General features: G+C 38.5%; 2 protein-coding genes across 2 annotated transcripts; one reads left to right on the top strand and one right to left on the bottom strand.

Moving 5' to 3' along the window:
* Nucleotides 1-13,296: 13,296 nt before the first annotated feature.
* LOC145099718 (uncharacterized) lies at nucleotides 13,297-14,112 on the bottom strand. The gene has a single exon (XM_079037241.1). It carries the CDS (start codon nucleotides 14,110-14,112, stop codon nucleotides 13,297-13,299), a length of 816 nt encoding a protein of 271 aa, XP_078893367.1.
* Nucleotides 14,113-15,705: 1,593 nt separating this feature from the next.
* Nucleotides 15,706-19,527, top strand: LOC145097623 (uncharacterized). Its single transcript, XM_079035225.1, has 5 exons — nucleotides 15,706-17,179; nucleotides 17,281-17,410; nucleotides 17,555-17,685; nucleotides 18,324-18,489; nucleotides 19,056-19,527. Exons 1-5 carry the CDS (start codon nucleotides 15,887-15,889, stop codon nucleotides 19,376-19,378), a joined length of 2,043 nt encoding a protein of 680 aa, XP_078891351.1. The 5' UTR covers nucleotides 15,706-15,886; the 3' UTR covers nucleotides 19,379-19,527.
* The last annotated feature ends 1,518 nt before the right edge of the window (nucleotides 19,528-21,045 follow it).

The following is a 21,045-nucleotide window of genomic DNA, read 5'->3' on the forward strand; positions in this document are numbered from 1 at the left end:
TAGTTTTCCATTGTATGAACTTGTGGGGGCAGAGTTGGTAGGTACAGTAATAGCGTGGGTCGCTATCACTTGTTGTTTCTTGGGGTTCTCTTGGAGGGTTTGTCCCCTCCTCTTGTTCCAAGGCTTACTCTGGCCCTGAGCCTCCCTAGGTGGATTTGCGGCTGCTGTAATGGTACTCTGTTTCACTCCGTGGTCGATGAGTCGTTGCGCCAGACGTTTAGCGCTGTTGTAGGTGATAGGGTTGGAAGCTAGGACATGCCCTTGAATCTGGGGTGACAACCCCCAAATGTACCTTTCGACCTTCTTTGATTCTGGGTTGACCACGGTAGGGCACAGAGCAGCGAGATCGTTGAACCTAACTGTGTAGGCGAATAGATCAGACCCGACCATTTTAAAATTCCAGAGCTCCTGCTCAAGCTTTTGCACTTCACCCCTTGGGCAGTATTCTTCCAGTAGTAGTACCTTCAGTTCTTCCCAACTCATGGCGTTAGCGACAGTGAGCGTCACTGAGTTCACATGGCTTTTCCACCAAGTGAGGGCTCGATCTATGAAGGTGCAAGCAGCGAACTTAACCTTGCTTGTTTCTTGGCACGAGCAGATCTCGAAGACCGTTTCGGTCTTTTTGAACCATTGCATTAGTGCAATGACCCCTCCACTGCCATTAAAAGTCTTTGGCTTTGAGTTGGAGAACTCCTTGTAAGAACACTCCCTTACATGGCCCTGGCCGGTGCCACGATTGGGATGATTCGTGCTGCTTCCTGTACCTCCATTTGCATTGGAGTTTATTTGAGAGAGGGCTGCTGCTACTGCTGCTGTGATAGCAACCTGGACCATTGTCGGATCATAAGTTAGTGGTGGAGGTGGTCGTGGGGTTGCGTTGGTACGTGCTGATCTACGAGGAGGCATTGCGCTGCCAAAAGAAAAATGAGATATTATAAGTTTCGGTGGTTGCGAGTTTGAATGATATTGAGTTAACTATCTTAAATAGATTAAGAATTTGGTTTGGCCAACACTTGGTTTTGATCTCGATTCATTAATAATGTTTGATTGGATGTACTTCTGAATTGTACGGACTACACATAATGAAAACGAGAAAGAGATATGTCCTATATATATTAAACATATAGTTATGTTACATCAGAGTTTAGACAAAACTTTTTGACCTTTCTAAAGGTATCCGATTACAGAAAGTTTTATAGAAAAATAATATTCTTATCTGAAGTCCTAATTTATAACAAAATTTGAAATCCTGGCAGGCACTATTTGCGACGTAGGTTGCGCTTCGAGCTTGACTCCGCATCTGATTGCTTCGATTCCATTAGGCGCCGATCAAAAGCGGCTTGTTGCTCCCTTAATTCGGATAGGGCTGCAATCATCTGTGCCTGAAATGCCTCAGACTGGAGTTGAGCATTATCTTGTATCTTGTCCAGCCTACGGATGTCAGAAGTGTGAACCTGCACTTCCACGTTGACATCCCGGAGTCGGCTTGCTTGAACTCCGGACTGATAGGACTGATTGGCTAACTTACCCACCATTACCGGGAGTGCTCGATCAGCCGAACCTCCACCGCGGACATCATAGAAGTCCCGACACATGCCGTAGGGAGGGCGTATGCCTTGTTGTTGGCTCCAATGATGGAGGTGACTTCCCCAGACGGGAGTGGGTCCTTGGAAGTTCCTCACATGGACAGGAGGTTGAATGGGTGGTGGATCGATCACTTCCGGCTCTGAGTCAGTACCGGAGTCATCACCCAATTCTATGGGTTCCTCGTCCTCTTCGGGATCATCTTCGATCCATCATCCGTTGCCTTGGTTGAGAAAGTAGGGGTCATTGGGGTGGTGAAATCCAGCCATTTGACTGTACGAGAAATAGGGTTATAAGAATTGAATAAAGTCGAAACATGCAAAACATGTAAGTTAAATTAGTTTAGATAGCAAATACTCCTATAGTATTTAAATTCTTGTGTTTGATTCTAGTAACGGTTTGGTAAGTTTTAAAATTTGTTGTCCACTGCAGACACCCCTCGGCACACGTTAGTCGGCTCTCGGACAAATATAGTTGATCAAGCTATATCCTTCCCAGTTCCGATTACGTGTCCCAAGGCGTACCTGTATTGCACAACTTATTTATAATACTTCTAAAATGGTACGATGTGAAACTGTTATTAGTACGAAATGAATGCATGCTTACTTTACAAAAACTAAATAAATTTAATTTCAAAAGTATGACTCTTTTCAGAGTGTTTTTGCCCATATGAGTTTATAGTTGTATACCAAAAATGGTTTTGATATACTTAATTCACTATAAACGGTGCTCTCATACCAATCTGTCAGACCCCCAAACCAGAACGGCGGAAATGTTCGGGGGCGGAGGACGTCATATTCAGTATCATAACAGTTTATAGAAAGGAAAGTACACACCACCATATATAAAGGTTTTAAAAATGTTTACATCGTTGTATTCATTACATGTCCAAAAGATAAATGCATAAACATCTTTCAAAAGAAGTAAATAATGCCAGCGCGTTATTCTCCAAAAGTTGATTTCCAAACCTGCTTAACGATTCCCTGAGAATACAAGTTATTTCAAATAAAAAGTGTCAACAATTAAGTTGGTGAGTTCATAAGAGATTTAGAAACATTGAATGCCATTCCAAAAACGAGTGTATATTTTCCAAGAAAATCCCATATTTCCTTATAAAAGTGTGAAATGCATGAGAATATTGGTATTGAAAAACGTAGATAGTTGAAACAAGAAAATCCCTTATTTTCCTAATAGTTGTTTGTTTAATGTTCAAGGCTAACATTTTGAAGCAATCCACATGCTTTAGAAAAGTTTTAAACATAGATTTATATAATAAACCTATTAGAAGTTTTCAGTTTGTTAGATAATGAATAACCGTAGTAACTACTTATTCATTATTCAAAAGTACTATAGTAGTTGTATATCCGATGAGTTTTATAACCATACTGAACATAATATGCCTGTAGCGACGTTCTTTAGGCGTCGTAGCGTTATGACAAACTGTCACCCCAAAAGACGGACTGTAGCTAACAGCCAGGGTGCGGGATCATGACTTCCCGTATAGATCTATACACATTTGACACGTTCTCCGAACGGGAGACTCTGGTTATAGACAGGACTTGTAGCGATACCTTTTATCTAAAAGGCAGTGTTTGAAGATATACACGTCTCATGGATTCTCAACTAAGTCTGTATTAAAGTGATAGTTTTGTATGCAAAGTTTATCCTTTTTCACAATGTTTGACCAACATAAATCACAAGTTTTTAGAATATATGAAACGGTTTAACAACGAAAGGTACTTTGGTGTTACTAAATACTTTGTATAAATCTATTGCATGCAAAGTATAACAAGAGTTTTCGCATAATAGAACTAAATCACAAGTGATTCATTTGATAGAAACGAGTAAATGAGATTTTTACGAAATACACGATAATAACGGTATGTTTACTTGTATTCCTCCCCTAAAGAGTATAAAAGCATTTAAAATGTATTTAAAGAGTGTTCGAAGGGGATATGAACTCACTTGATAGTTTGAAGATAGCGAGATGGAAAACCGGACAAAGTTTCGCCTCGGGAAACGGACTTTTCTCGGGATTCTCGGGAATCTCGGGAGTAAAATCGACCTTCGGGACTTGAGCAAAAAGACCAGAGCTTCGGGTTTGAACGGGCACGGAAAACGAGGCAAGATTGTGAGAGAAAGGAGAGAAATGAGCATTTTTCTCGGAAGCCCTCGCATGCTATTTATAGGAGGGCTGAACCGCCTCGGTACGCGGGGCGTACGCTCGTACGCAGCGCGTACGTGTACGTCATGCATGACCGAAGCCTCGACTGCCTCAGCTTCCGATGGGACAGATCGGATGGGACGGCGGGTCGGATGGGACAGCGGGTCGGACGGGTCAGTCGGACGGGCGGGTCGGACGGGTCGGAAGCCTCGGATAGGGCGACGTGGACGATCAGAGGCCAAGTCTCTCGGGTACGCAGGGCGTACAGGGGTACGCAGCGCGTACCTCGGATGAGGACGCTGACTCCTCTTCGGATAAGGCCCGAATTTTGAATTAAATAAATATATAATTTATTTAATAAACTTCAAAAATTCATATCTTCTTCATACGAACTCCGTTTTCGATGGTCTTTATATCCACACGTAGGTGAGACTACGCTCTACAAATTTCGTTTAGACTCCGTTGGCAAATTCCGAAATTATTTTTATTATTTATTTTATAACTCATCGTGATTAAGGAATTTCTTTAAAAATTCATAACTTCTTTATCTGATGTCGGTTTTTGCCAGACTTTTCACCGCTGAAATACCATTGTCGAGACCTTCGATTCTCGTTTAGGTCATTCCGGCCAAAAGTCACTCGATCTCCGATTCGAGTTTTTAGCTGTCTGTTGCTAAGCTGAACTTGGAAAAATCATAACTTCAATATACGAAGTCGGATTTGAGCATTCTCTTTAAGTATGATCCCGGTTTAATGATATTACACATAATAGGAATTTAAATAGATACTTTTTGGGGCATTTTATTCCCAAAGTAAATTTTATTACCCTAAGATGGTTACAATACTTGACTTTTTAGGTCAATACAAAGAGTTGAAATATCGGGTTGTTACAGATCCAAGCTCCACAATCGATCTAGCTTGGATTTTCCCACTCCTTCTTGCAAGAACACACCAAAAGGATGATGAATTAGCCTTTCCCTTGCTCTTTAAGCTCTCTTCGCTCTCTAGGGTTTCTCAGAGGTGTAAGTGGCCACAAATGAAGGCCATAAGGACCTTTAAATAGGTCCTAAACCCGAGACATTAGGGTTTTCCCTGTCAGCACCGACTCGTCGATTCAGATACCTGACTCGTCGAGTCCAATCGCTAAAACGCGTCAAAAATCATGACCATACTCGACGAGTTGAGGTACCAACTCATTGAGTCCCTCCAATTACTCCAAAGATTAAATGATTAAATAATTAAAATATCATACCCACAAATTCCGAATGTTACACCTGGACTGATTTGATTTATTCCATTAGTCGGTTGTCATAAATCGGAAATCGGGAAACAACAGATGGACAGAGCGAATGATTATAATCCATTTCTTAGTACATATGATATCTAGAATGGAGGATTATATGATCCCTGACCTAATGGAACCATCATTGACTAGATAAGAGTTCGACAGCGGTTTTTAAGAGCTATGATTGCTAGTCGAGTTGTGGAGTCGTACTTGCAATAATACTTATTAGACTTATCCAAATGGGAGACTGTTGGATTAGTGTCTAAGTCCATAATCCTAGACTATATATATGATACTCCATTGCTAAAATCGCCACATGCAAGGGTTCTTGGGGGGTCATAGCCGACTTTGGCGTCTAACACATTCTCTCAAGTTCATCCCTTGTCCAAAGGTGTGTTGTGATTCCATTTGAGGCATTCATACTATTGGTGCTACGTTCTTAAAGGCCATAACTACAAGCTACTACAAAGAGTTATGTCATCTAACTTATTTCTATGTTGATTATGTCAAATGCATGCTAGTTGTAGGCTTAATGTCTTGGAAACAATATTGCATGTATAATTAGTGAAAACATAGATCGAAGGCATTTAGGGTTGTACGTATACCATAGGATGTTGTAGTATACTAAAACCCAACAAATCATACGACACACTGGACCTACAAACAGTCAAATACTTGATTCTACCATAAGCCTAAAACCAAACAAGCAATAGGAAATAAGGCTATGTCAAACATTCTCAGGCTATAAAATCTTAGTTATGTAAAATTTTGATGCATACACTAAGCAACTATAGTAATGATGTTAATTTCATATAAGGAAGAATCCTATGCTATCAGGCGTCATATAATCAGGCAATTCTATCATGCAATTCCTGAAAATCCCTAACCTATCACTATCATGCTATTCTAACATAACATAATATCAAATAACAGTGTAGTAACTTGGGGTCTACTTACTGGCTTCGGCTGATCGTACACATCACATCCTTCCTTGATTATTTTAAAAACAATTTTGGAAATCATTTTTATTACATTAGCAGCTACTTAGTTTGAGACTGGATTCACAAGGATGTTCCTCCAATTCTAAACAACTCAAAAGTCAGAACAATTTTAAACTTTTCAAAACAACTCATAATCATAAAAATGTTACAAACTCATTGTTTACAAAGTGTTTAACAATATCAGAGTATCCCAAAATCATACGACCATAAATCAGGAGGATGTGTATGGTTGCACCTTCGCCTTTTCGTGATCATTAGAAGTACATAAAACAATAAAATAAAATCATAAGCCAAAGCTTAGTGAGTTCCCCCAAAGTACCACCACATAAACACAACAAACAACAACATGCATAAATGAGCCTTCAACATAACTGGACCACATTGCAAGCCTATAGCCTATCTGGACTGCTCCCAAGCCTTCAACATGACTGGACCGCCTTGTAGGCCTAAAGCCTATTTGGAGCGCCCCGGTATCTTAGCCTTCAGCACAATGCATGACCGCCTTAACCCAACCAACCATCACATCTCGAAATACACATAACAGATAAACATATAACCAGTAAATAGACAACAAGTAGATCTACCGATCACACCTATGCTAATATTCTATATACCAGGATACTAATCTAACAGGTCTCTACCACATAATAACATACTGCCATATAAATAGGATATTCAATCCAATGGGTCGGCCTTGGTGCCTTCGACCCACAAGTAAAGTGACGAAGACTCACCTGTCAATTTGAACAATAACTTATGAGTTCCCGACTCTGACTCTCATCTCTAACTATCACCTATCCAACCGAAGGACCAATTCTCAAACACAATCCAAAATACCCAAAATATTGTTACGTCAAACTTGGTCAACCTTGGTTAAAGTCAAACTCAAAGTCAACCCTTAGCTGAGTCAACCCGACCAGTCGACTCATCCGAGTATGCTGGGCATACTCTTTTGTACGCAGGGCGTACTCAATGTTTGACTAGCCTATGGGGCGCTGACCGCGTATGCACAACGTACCACTTGGTACGCTCAATGTACACGCCCTGTTCATCCCTTTTTCCATTAAGAGCTTAATACACCACATTTTCATGTCCAAAGTAAGATCTAAGGCTAAAATATCATCATGAGTCATAAGTTTTCCAACTTTATGACTTAGCATGTCCAATAAGTGCTTAAAACACAAAGTCTCGACATCTTAACGCATTAAGACCATCTATGGCATGCATGGAGAAAAACTAACCATCAAGACCACATGTTATGACTTAAGACCCTTTCCAAGGTCTGAAGGGACAACTTAATGGGTCAAGAACATGCTTTTCTCAAGAATCACCATTTTTGGGACAAAAGTTTCTTAAAGAGATAAATATCTTGATCTACAAGATGGAGTGACCAAGATGTGAACTTTTTTTTTACCTCCTGGAGGTTGCTAAGAAAAAGGTGATCTTAGATCCAAGATGCTTCCAAGCTCCACGATCTTCTCACCACCTTCCTCTTCTTCAAAAACACCTCCAAAACACTCCAATGGCTTCAAGATGCACTCTTCACACTTAGGGTTTGCTTAGGATAATTTTTCACAGAGGGGATGATGAAGAAAATGAGACATCAGGCTATAATGAGGTTTATATATAGACCAACCCTTAAATATTACGGTTTTCCATTTCTTCATGTATGCCCCACGTAGAAGGTGTACGCCCAGAGTACACAACGTACGCTCAACATATATAACTTAGGCAAAATTACCATATTGCCACTTTGGCCCAATCTAGCAATCTTCCTCAACACAAGGCTCAAAAATACAATATTAATAAAAAATAGGGTTGAAATTAAAATTACCTTGACATTAGGATGTTACAAAGTGTGTGAAAATATCTCTCGACCAAGTATTCCTCCTTTGAATCTTGAATTCTATAGGGACTGATGGTCCACGATTGATTAAGTATGTTGTTGTGTTGTCTGAATCTACCTATAGATCTTTGGTAGACATGCACACAATCTCATGTTTTTCCCTCTCATTCAATGTTTTTTTCATCCTCTCAGCTATTCCATTATGTTGTGGTGTTTCTATAACTATCATCAACATTCTTTCCTCATCTCCATCACAACAATCAAAGGCAAGTAGTGTGCATACATTTTTGGGTTCATATTCATAATAGAGAAGTTGAAGTATTCAAATACTTATGAACTAAAGGCAAGTAGTGCAAATCTTAAAAGGAGGCTAAAAAATTGCCATATGTCAGACATCAGTGGTGATGATTTATTCAATAAACTGGAATTGTTATATAATACAACTAACACAATATTAAATTTCACTTATTCAGTTTTGTGTTTAATGTACATAATATTTTTGATTATTCCCATTAAAACTTAAAAATCTTATTTACAATCTACAATGTATAAAGAAAGATTAAACTTTTTTTATTGGATTTCGATTGAGAACATTTTTATGGAAAATATTGATTATTAAAGTATAATATATGAATTTTCTTCTCAAAATACAAGAAGACTTGATGTTTGAAAAAAGTAATGCACTACTTTTTATATTCTTTTGGAAAGTTGGTTGCAGCAATTTTAATTTATTATTAATGATTCAAGACTCATATATGGTCTTAGGTACCAAATTTACAAAATATTTGTTATTAATTTTGTGTTTTGAATTTAATGGTAGGTAATTTAGGTAATAACGTTAATATATATATATATATATATATATATATATATATATATATATATATATATATATATATATATATATATTAGGTTCTATGGAAAACAAAAACCTTAAAAATGCATAAAAAATACTTAGAGATCACAATTTTTTTTTTGAATTTTTTTATGAAAAAATCGCATATTTTTAAATAAATTCGCTATTTTTTTTATATTTATTTTTTTTTTGAAAAATTGATTTTTTATTTTTTTTCAGGGATTTTATTAAAAACCTGCGTTTTTTTATAAAAAATTAAAAAAACAAGTTTGTAATTTCTAAGTATTTTTCTATGCATTTTTATGATTTTTAGAGTTTTTTAAGGTTTTTTTGTTTTCCAAATACCCCTTCCTTATATATATATATATATATATATATATATATATATATATATATATATATATATATATATATATATATATATATATATATATATATATATATATATATATATAACATCATTTTGATTTTCACACAAGGCCACCAAAATTTCATGGTAGTGCCGGATGATGAGAACTTCCTTACATAATTTAAATTTGTCAACGACGTGACAACAATAACAAGACTTCCACGAGAACATAATAGCATTTCTTATGATTATCGTGAGAGAGATGGGAAAGAAGAGGCACAAAGGAAATTGTTAAATTAGGGAAGAAGCTTAATAAAGAGGTGTAGCATTTGTTGGATTAATCGGTTTAGTCAAATGATTCAAAAGTAGTTTTTATATCTAGGTGTATTTTAGGAAAATTTTGTGTTTTTAGCTTTCTTTACAAGTATTTGTATTAGAGTCAAAGTCTTTTAGTTTAGTATAAATAGGGCTATGTTTAAGTAAAGTTATATTGAGATTTCCAGTAATAATTTCAAGGTTAACAAGTAATATATTCATCGGTTCTTGGTTTTTCTTCTTCTGTATTTAACTCATACCTTGGGAACCAAGGTAACATCAGGTGGTATTACTAACGCTTGGTATTGACAGATTGGTATTTTCCCCTCTCTTGATTTTCATTACACAAAAGAATAAATACAAATACAAGTAATGGGCTACAGCAACTACGTGGGCTAAACTAATACAAATGGGCTACATATAATAATGCATATACACTAATACACCCCCGCAGTTTGAGCAGGAGGTCGAGGGAGAATGCTCAAACTGGATCTAAAATCCGTGAAGAGAGATGATGGCAATCCCTTGGTGAAGATGTCGGCGTACTATAGAGATGAAGGGACATGAAGAACACGGATTTGACCTGTAGCAACCTTGTCTCGAACAAAATGGATATCCATCTCTATATGTTTGGTGCGTTGGTGCTGAACAGGATTGGATGATAAGTACACAGCACTGACATTGTCACAGTAGACAATGGTTGCTTTGGCAAGCAGAGATTGAAGTTCTCGTAGTAGATTGCGTAGCCAGCAGGTTTCAGCTACAGCATTGGCGACACCTCTATATTCAGCTTCTGCACTCGAACGAGAGACGGTCGGTTGGTGTTTTGAGGACCATGACAGAAGATTGTCACCAAGAAAGACACAGTAGCCACTAGTGGAGCGTCTAGTGGACGGGCACCCTCCCCAGTCTGCATCAGAGTACGCAATGAGGCCCGTAGTTGAGGATGGGTATAGCTGGAGTCCATAATCAAGGGTACCACGTACATAACGTAGAATACGCTTTAATGCATGAAGGTGTGGTTCCCTAGGGTCGTGCATGAAGAGGAAAATCTGTTGCACGACATAGGAGAGGTCCGAACTGGTGAATGTGAGGTACTGAAGACCACCCGCCAAGCTGCGATATAAAGAAGGGTCCGAAACTGGAGGGCCTGAAGGATCCAGTTTGGACTGAGTATCGGCGGGTGTGCAAGAAGGGTTGCAGTTAGACATGTTGGCTCTCTCAAGAAGTTGCATCGCATATGTGCGTTGAGAGAGGAATATACCCTTGTTGTCACGTGTGGCTGCAATACCCAAAAAATATGATAAGTCTCCTAGATCCTTCATGGCAAACTCAGATGCTAGAAGAGAAATGATGCGCTGCATGAGATCTGTGATGGAAGCTGTGAGGAGAATGTCATCCACATATAGTAGCAAATATGTTACTTCAGTGCCCCTGCAAAAAATAAACAGAGAAGAGTCGCAACGGCTGTATGTGAAGCCGATGTTGGTGATGTAAGAAGCAAAGCGTTGAAACCATGCACGAGGTGCTTGTTTCAAACCATAAAGAGACTTTTGAAGGTGGCACACATAGTCGGGATGAGTGGAGTCTCGACATCCTGGTGGCTGGTGCATGTAGACAGTCTCATGGAGATGGCTGTGTAAAAATGCATTTTTGACATCGAGCTGGTGTATAGGCCATTGTCGAGAGACAACAATGCTCAAAACAATCCGAATGGAAGCCGGTTTAACTACCGGGCTAAAGGTCTCCTCACAATCAATCCCGGGTTGTTGACTTTTTCCATTCGCTACCAATCTCGCTTTACAGCGTTCAAGGGAGCCATCTGCCTTATGTTTCTTCCTGTATAACCACATAGAGTGAACAATATTGGCTCCTTGGGGCCTTGGAACAAGAGTCCACGTATGATTATCAATAAGAGCACGAAATTCATCTTGCATGGCAATGGACCAATTAGGGTCTTGAAGGGCTTGGAGATGAGATTTAGGCATGGGAGATTCGGTAGTGGTGTGTAGATTTAGGCATTGGATGGGTTTAGAAATGCCAACACGAGAGCGAGTGACCATGGGATGAGGGGAGGGAGTAGGTATGGGGTCCTCAGTTGTGGGAGACCCGTGATTAAGAGGAGTGGTGTCAGGAGTGGTATCCGAGGGCATTGGGCTAGGGTTTTCGGTTGTAGGGGAACCAAAAGGAGGAGTGGGGGAGTCGGGTTGAGAAGTGTTGGAAAAAAATGTCACGATACGAAGGAGGAATGTCAGAAGGAGATGTATCAAGGAAAGAGTATGAGGGGGGATGATTTCGAGAAAAGGATTTAAAAGGAAAGATTGTTTCCTTGAAGACCACATGGCGAGATATAATAATATTTCGAGTAGTAAGGTCAAAACATCTAAACCCACGGTGATTTGAGGGGTAACCAAGGAAGATGAAAGGGGTGGATCGTGGAGCAAGTTTGTGAGGAGTTGGAATATGTGGATAACAAAGACAACCAAAGACACGAAGATGAGAGAATTGCGGAGGTTTTTGGTATAATTTGTTGAAAGGAATGTCATTATTTATGGAGGATGAGGGTATCATGTTGAGAAGGTGGGTGGCCATGTGGAGCCCTTCAACCCAAAACATGGGTGGAAGATGAGCTTGGAATAATAAGGTACGAATTATGTTGTTTATAGTCCGAATCATACGTTCCGACATTCCATTTTGTTGGGAAGTGCGAGGGCATGAGAAACGAAAGGAGATCCCATGCTGATCAAAAAAATTATGAAAGTGTTTGTTATCAAATTCACCCCCGTGATCACATTGAAATTGTTTGATTTCAGTTTAAAATTAATTTTGAATGCAGGCACGAAAGTGTAAAAATTTACCAAAAACATCAGATTTATATCGTAACGGGTAAACCCATAAAAAATGGGAGAAATGATCAAGAAAAATAATATAGTACTTTATGCCGCTGGTGCATGGAATCGGAGATTCCCACAAATCAGAATGTATAATGTCAAAACAAGCAGAAACATTTGAGTTTGATTTAACAAAAGGTAATCTAATGTGTTTTCCAAGCTGACACGCAGGACAATTGATATGAGACGAAGTCTTATTACATGAAATAAAATGACTGGAAACTAATTTATTGAAAACACTAGCGCCCGGGTGGCCAAGTCGTTGATGCCATAAAGATGAGCTGTCAGCGACGATGGCAACGGAAGACTGAAGAGACGAAGGAACAGGATATAAATCACCAGAACTGTCACACCTAAGCAAGACCTGATGGGTTGCCAAATCCTTCACAGAAAATCCAAATGGGTCAAATTCAATAGAAACTTTATTATCAGACGTAAAACGACGCATAGAGATTAAGTTTTTGATAATATTGGGTGTGACAAGGATGTTATGAAGATGTAAGGGTCTATGAGGAGTGTGTAATTTAGACTGGCCAGAGTGATTAATGGGAATAGATTGTCCATTGCCAACAAAAATGGAATTTATATTGCAATTATTTGTAATAGACGAGAGACTACCTGTATCGGAGGCGAGGTGTGAAGTTGCTCCCGTATCCATGTACCAGTTTGCGTCGGTTCCATCATTCAGCGACATGGAGTTGAAAGCTTGAGTTAAATCAATCGGTTGATCTTGTGCCATTGGAGGGAACCATTGCCACGGAGGTTGAAGGGTAGGAGAGATCGAGGTATGGAGAGCATGGGCAGTGGCATGTCCAGGTGTAGTAGCAGCAGAAGAGGGTGATGGTGGAGGGCCAAGGATGCTTGGTGGTTGAGTAGTTGGTGGAGTTGTGGCAGAGAAGCGACGGGGCTATTGAGGACCGAGTTTGCTAGGTGGGTATCCGGGCCAGAACGGGGGGTAACTCCATGGGAAGGGATGCCAAGGCAGCTGGTATTGCTACCAAGGCAACTACTGTGACTGATGACTTGCAGAAGACGCAGCAGGAGGCTGGCGGCGTTGCTGCTGCTCGGTGTTGTGGGTGCCATGGCGTCGCTGCTGGTTGGGGCGGCGATTTCCATGGGATGAGGTGGAGCTGTTGCGGTTGTTGTTACCAGCAAGAAGAATAGATGGGGATGATGGGTGGTCCGAGTGGGATGCTTGAGGAGGGTGAGAATTCTTGAACCTTTGTTCTTCAACCAAAAGTTTTGAGCGAGCTTGAAGAAAAGTGGGTAGAGGATCTCGGTGGCGTAGGAGGGTGGCAATGTGTTCATATTGAGGAGAGAGGCCATTGAGAAGATGAGCAACGAGTGTTTTCTCGGGTATAGGGTTGTCAATATTCGCCAAGAGATCTGATATGGACTTCATTCGTTGGCAATATTGAGCAATGGAAATATCGCCTAGTGTCATGCTTCTTAGTTCACTGTCAAGTTCAATTGCTCTGGCGTCCTTGTTATCCCGGAAGAGATTTTCAAGACTTAGCCAAACCGTATGGGATGTGGAGTTCTTTGTGAGAATCATGTTGAGAAGGGATTGTGTGAGGGTGCCATAGAGCCACGTTTTAACCACAGAATCAAGAGTGAACCATTCTTCATCTTTGTTAGAAGTGGGTTTGGAATCACCGGTGAGAAAATCACGAACACCAAAGCCACGACAATGGGTTTCAAATAATTCCCGCCATGCATCATAATTGAGTTCATTGAGATCAAGAATTATAGGAACATAAGTCTTGATATTGAGAGCACCATAGGGTTTCTGATTTTTGGGATTGGAGGTTTCACCAACCATTGTTAAGATTGAGAAGAAGATGGAGGGTGGGTTGGTCGGCGGCTAGGTTTAGGCCCGACAACAGTAAGATCGAGAGGAAGATGGAGAAGAAGGAAAGTAGGTTTTCTGGGAACTAGTCTCTGATACCATGACAGATTGGTATTTTCCCCTCTCTTGATTTTCATTACACAAAAGAATAAATACAAATACAAGTAATGGGCTACAGCAACTACGTGGGCTAAACTAATACAAATGGGCTACATATAATAATACATATACACTAATAGGTATTAGAGTGAGGTGAAGACGGTGCTATTTTAAGAGTCGACTTTCGAAGGAGAGGAGCCTTCGGGTGTTGGGTTGCCACTGTAGGTGAAGTGGGGTGTTTGGCAGAGGTTTATTTATTCGGGGTGCAACAAACTCAAGGTTTGATCGAACAAGAAGGTTCAACACAGTAGGGGCTATTTCGAGACTGTTTTACAGCATAAGAAGAAAATGGTATAGTGTTTTTCAGTCGACCTTTGTCTTGTGGAGATGGGGAGCACCGTACGTGATGAGAGAGGTTACTCGTGATAAACATAGGCAGTCCGTGGCTGTTAGTTACGATCAAATAATGGTTTGTTACGAGACGTTTTCAACAAGGGGTGCTGCTCTCGGGATTGAATAGTTCTTGATCGGTTTGTTCGTGATAAGGGGATACCGACATAGGTGCGTGAAACACGGGTGGGAAGGACCCATCAAAGAACGGTGATCGAAACAAAGGAAGAGATTGGAGAAACTACACCGTATGAACATTATGACATTGGAGTTCAAATCGGATGGGTTTGGATGTGGCCAAGGAAGAGGTCATTGATCCGGTAAAAGTTGAGATGGTAATGAACATATCCAACAGGATGCCATGGTATATGTCACATGTGTTGTCAACAATCAAAGGGATTGAGAGAAGACTTTGGATGTGACGAAGGTGAAAGTCGGGTGTCCGAGAATGGTCGAGAATCGAGATGGTTCGAAAAGAAGGTGATTAAACATTGTTATGAACAAGCAATACGACCAAACCGATTATGGGGTGATTGTTGGATTAATCGGTTTAGTCAAATGATTCAAAAGCAGTTTTTATATTTAGGGATATTTTAGGAAGGTTTTGTGTTTTTAGCTTTATTTCCAAGTCTTTGTATTAGAGTCAAAGTCTTTTAGTATAGTATAAATAGGACTATATTTAAGTAAATCTATATTGAGATTTCCAGTAATAATTTCAAGGTTAACAAGTAATTCATTTGTTTTTGTTTTTTCTTCTTATGTATTTAATTCATACATTGGGAACCAAGCTAATATCAAGTGGTATTACTAACAACATAAGTGTACTACAAAGTACACCTGTATGATGGCTTGTGGGCTCAACTAACGCCTAAATTTTGATAGAATCAAGCAAAGGGACCATGAGTGCAACGTTTACAAACCATAGGGACCAAGTGCATAGAGGTTTTCATTGTTGGCCTCAACTAGCCAGTTTCGGCAATCTACAGGACCAGTTTTGCCAAAAAGTTATGTAACTTTTGGCAATCTACAAATATCTTTTTTATCTTACCATTTGCAAAAATAAAAGAAAATAAAATAAAGAATTTTGGTGAAGGCCAACAAAGTCAATAGTCAACGGACACCCGCTAGCTGCACAATAACGACCGGCACAAGAACCAGATGAAAGCATCCCGTTCACTGCCGCAATTCTGAAGCTCATTTCTGGATACAAGAGATATTGTGAAAAATCAAAGGTCCAATCAGGAGAAGCTAAACGACGATGCTACCCACACCTATCAAAGATACCGAATCCTCTTTCATATTCCCAGACCAGACATGTCAACGTTTTACTCTTGCTGAAATTCAATCGGCGACCCAAAACTTCGACGATGCTTTAGTCATTGGCCGGGGAGGATTCGGTAAGGTGTATAAATGTTCCAACATCGGGTCCATGAGCGAAGTTGCAGTCAAACGATTGCACTCCATGTCCAATCAAGGAGCCAATGAATTTGAGTCGGAAGTCAAGGTCCTTTCTATGCTTCGACATGGTAATCTTCTATCTTTAATTGGTTATTGCAATGATGAAAGAGAGATGGTTCTCGTTTATGAGTTCATGCCTAATGGGACACTTGAAGATTATCTTCGCAAACCCAATTCGTCTTTATCCTGGTTACTACTACTGAAGATATGTGTAGGAGCAGCTCAGGGTCTAGACTACCTTCACAGGGGTACATCAGCTCAGCATGGAGTCATACATCGTGATGTGAAAACTTCTAATATTTTGTTGGATGCAAACTTTGTTGCTAAAGTTTCAGACTTCGGATTGGTTAAAGTTGGTTTAATGGATAGAACTCATGTGAGCACGGCTGTGAAAGGGACATTTGGGTATATGGATCCGTGCTACTTCTATACTGGAAAATTGACAAGAAAATCAGATGTTTACGCTTTTGGGGTGGTTCTGTTTGAAGTGTTGTCTGGGAAAAAAGCTGTAGATTCAACCCTTGATGAAGACCAATGGGGTTTGGCAGGTTGGGCTCAAAAGAAAATCAAAGCCGGAAAACTCAATCAAATTATTAACCCGAGATTAGTCGGACAAATCTCCAGAAAATGCATGAAGGAGTTTGCAAGGATAGCACGCTACTGTTTACACACTGAACCAAAACAACGCCCTACCATGGCTGAGGTTGTGGTCAAGCTCGAGTCTGTTCTTTCACAAGAAACGGAAATCGCCAATTCTGTTGTTAGTGAAGAAGGATTTATTTACAAGCTAAGATCACTTTTCACGGGCAAAGTTGATGATGCAATAGAAAGCAAATATGATTTCAGCAGGTACCTTGACTTGATACGAATCGAAGTTGATACTGCAATAGGAGGCAGTAAGGATGGAAGTTTTAGAACTTTCACAGATTATCAATTGGCAAGTGCAACAAATAATTTCATGGATGAGGTGCTTTCCCCAACTGTAAATGAATCAATTTACAAAGGATGGGTCCATGAAAGGACATATGCCCCAACAAAATGTGGTGTTGATCTGGCAATATATGTTAGGAAGATCGAGATTCTCTCGCAAAAGGTACTTCCAATATGTGAAATGATGATGTGGGACTTACTTTGCATAGCATATTTAATGAACATAGACTTTTCATGCTTTCTAACATTTTTAGCCAAATGCAGATCATCAAACTAAAAAACTTCAATCATCCCAACTTTGTCGAACTCTTGGGATATTGCGTGAGTAAGGGAGAATTGTTTTTCGTTTATGAGTTCATTCCTGGCACAAGTTTTGCTAAACATCTTTACGGAGGTACACATCTCTCCTTGTTGTGATTGTGATGAACCTCATTGATAAATTGAAACTTGTTATATGACCCTGCCTTTGAGTTGTGGCATAACATATATGCAAGATTGAAAATCGCAATTTGTTTTTCTTGGGATACTCTATACGCAGGTGCAACTTCTCTTTCTTGGGCTACACGATTGAACATAGCAATAGGAGCAGCTGAAGGCCTGTTATATTTACATAAGAGGAACCAGGCAGCATATAGACAATTTAAAACCAGTCATATATTGGTGGATAAGGTAATATAGTCTGCAACTGTGTGTGCGCAGTTTTTACGTAGAATGAAAGTAAATAACACAAGAGTGTTAGAGCCGGGTTGGTTGTGGAAAATTGTTTTTGTTTTTTCAAAAAATCGTTTTAAAAGATTAGAGTTGTTTTTTCATTTTCAGCTTTCAATGAAAATTTTAGAATACTATGAAAATCATTTTTTCTAATTTACAAACAATTTGAAATACATAGAATCTTCTTCACTTTGTTGGAAATTTTTTGAAAACTGAATCAACCAAACATATTTTCAAAATTTTCATGGAAAACTGGAAAATTTTCCCCAACCAAACACATGTTTAAGGTTTCACAAAGAAGAATTTAATTCATATCCAAGGTACCTTCAAATGATTCATTCTTTGTGAATTTATTAATTCATTAGGAAGAACTATATTTAACAGGTATTGCCGTATTGTCATATTTCAGAAAATCAAAATTGTTTGAAAATCACTGAAATCAAGAAACTCACAATATTTTCCAACTAGAAAGAAATAATTTAATCCCATTTATCCATAATGGACTCTGGTAACTCCTCAGTATGCTCGGCATCAATCTTGCATCTTAGCCTAACATCAGTTGTATCTTTTTCTATATTTTTGATGCTTGTTTTCAGGATTTTAATGCTCGGCTTTCGGACTTTTCTTTTGTTTCTTACACGTTCCAAATGGATCGATATTATGCCACCCCTGAGTGGTTTCGTTACCGAGCAGACAGATTTGATAGTTTTTTCCACGATGAAGACTCATTTGTTAGTCTTTACCAACTATCGTTTGCGGATGGTATTAAAAGTGAAATATTTTTTTTTATATTCTCAATATATATTTGAATGATATACCAACCAAGTCTTTACTCTTTACCATGCACTTATCCCTTGGTAAGAAAAATTGAGGGGGCTTTTGTGTGTAGAATATTTTGGAAGGAACCGGAATTTGTCAAAAGATTTGGAATCTAAAGGAATTGAACTCTGTTACACATTTGGTTGGCATTAACTGGAATGGAATTCCTGGTGTCTGTGAGGGAGAAGAGGGAAAGGATAGGGAGATGTCTTTACTTGTGAAATTAAAGGGTTAAAAAGGTATTGGAGTACTTCTATCTAAAAGGAGAAAATGTTGGTGATTGACTTCCATGGATTCAGGATGGAATGTGGAAATCTCTTGGTCAATGGATTCTGTGCATTCCAAAGGATTTCAGTCCGGTACTTATTTGCTACCAAATGCAGAATTAAATCGAACTGAATTCCAATTCCGGTGAAATCCTACATAATCTACGTCCAAATGCCCCCTTAATTACTTAATTGCATGTACATGTGCCAATTCCTAACCAATCAAACACACCACTTTGACAGATTTTGCGATGAAAAATGAGATCTATGCTTTTGGAGTGGTACTGCTGGAAATGCTAACCGGGATGAAGGTGTATGATGAGGAGAGGCCCCTCGAAAAGAAAAACCTGGTGGAATGGGTTACTCCGTTGCTAGCAAATGAGGAAAATCTGAGAATGATTATGGACCTACAACTTCAACATAACGATTTTCCTCCAAAAGGAGCATTCAAGTTGGTTCAACTTGTTTCAAACTGTCTTCAACCAAAACAAGACCAACCCCCATCAATGGAAGACATCTTGCAGGTGTTGAATCATTGTTATCAAGAAGAAATCAAAACAGTTTGACTCTTAAAAGTCAAACACGTAGTTCTTTTACACGTGCATGTTAGAGTATTGTATTGTATGTATATATTTAGCCCATGTACTTTAGGCCCTTAGGTTAGCCCAAGATACTCCTTTATATCTCCCTTTCTAATAAATAAATAGGTTAAATCTATTACGGTCTAATAAATATCATATATATATATATGCCATCTATCACCATTTTCTATTCCCTTTTATATTGCATTTTCTCACGTCTAAGTTTTTCCATCCATTCTAAAATCTCTGAAAATTAGCCAACAATTTGTTAACATAAACCCAACTTTGAAATCGCTGATAAGAGTTTCCAATTTGAAGCCGATGAATCAACTAGTCATTAGTCTAAGGGTATTCGTTTGGATGGATCAGTTCGACCCGATCCAATTAAGTAAATCCAAATTGATTTCGGTTTTCAAAAAATGGATCCGAATAGTTCAAATGAAATTCAAATATGATCCAATCCGATCCAATTACAATTCGGTTGGATCGGTTTTTATAATTCGGTTAAAAACCAGAACATTTTAAAACAACATAAAATTATAATATTATCTAATTTTACAGAAAAAGCAAAAACAAATTATTTACTTCTGATTTAAAATTTATAAACAACCACTAAGAAGGTATATTATAGTTTATTATTTAATAGATAAAAAAACTTTTGAGAAAAAGTACGTATTAATGTCTTTTATTAGGTAAAACTTTTTGAACTTTTTTGAAAAAAAATTATAAAATTAATAAATAATTATAGATATATTGAAAACCACTCCAAAAATCCGAATATCCGAACCAAATAGTTCAATCCAAATTGTCCAATTTGGTTTTATCCAAATATTGAACAACTCTACTTATCACCGAGAATCATGACCGCCAGCCTATTCTCTCCACAATCTTTAAAAAACTCATAAAACCCTAGAAGCAGGTTCTTGATTCACCATCTTACAACACGTTTCTGAATTTTCACATATTCATTTATCTTGAAGGAAATCTCAGTTGATTTTCATTCATATACTGTCTCTCTTTCTCTCAAATCCTAAAGATCGTCGGTTGCATCTCACACAACAGAAGGTATATGCTTATTGGTCATCGATTTCATCATCTTTAGAGATTTTATTGGTCATTTGCATTCTATTTTCCCATTGATGTTTATTTTATGGTTTTATGTGGCATGTTCTTCAACCCTTTCTCTTCCTATTGAATGCTTCATGTAACAACAAGAGGTTTATTGGAAAAAACTTTGCTAAGGATTTTGTACATGAAGTTTTTTGGTAATTTGGTTTCAAAGAAGGCTAAAATTAGGAGAATTGCATCTTTACAGAATGTTATTTTTTCATTGGATCCATAACACTAACAACACAGGTTATTTTTCTGTCATTTATTGTATTTAATAGCACTTCACCTTATCCATACTAAGCGACCATTGAAAAGCCCTTGATTTTGCAGACCTTAAAATATACAATGAAGCCATTAAAAAATGAGATTTTTTAAATGATAATGTTTTGTTTTTGTATCAAGAGGAGTAGTTAATTGCATCAACAGGTAAGTTAAATGGAGCAACAAATTCACTTCAAGCTGACCGTGATACAATTACAGGGGATCTTGCTGTTCAAACCGGATGGTTAAATCTTGGTCTCTTTTTATCTGTTGATTTCTAT

Source organism: Lactuca serriola, chromosome 4 (assembly GCF_051521515.1).
Source record: "Lactuca serriola cultivar US96UC23 chromosome 4, Lser_US96UC23_V15, whole genome shotgun sequence".
Taxonomy (NCBI): Eukaryota; Viridiplantae; Streptophyta; class Magnoliopsida; order Asterales; family Asteraceae; genus Lactuca; species Lactuca serriola.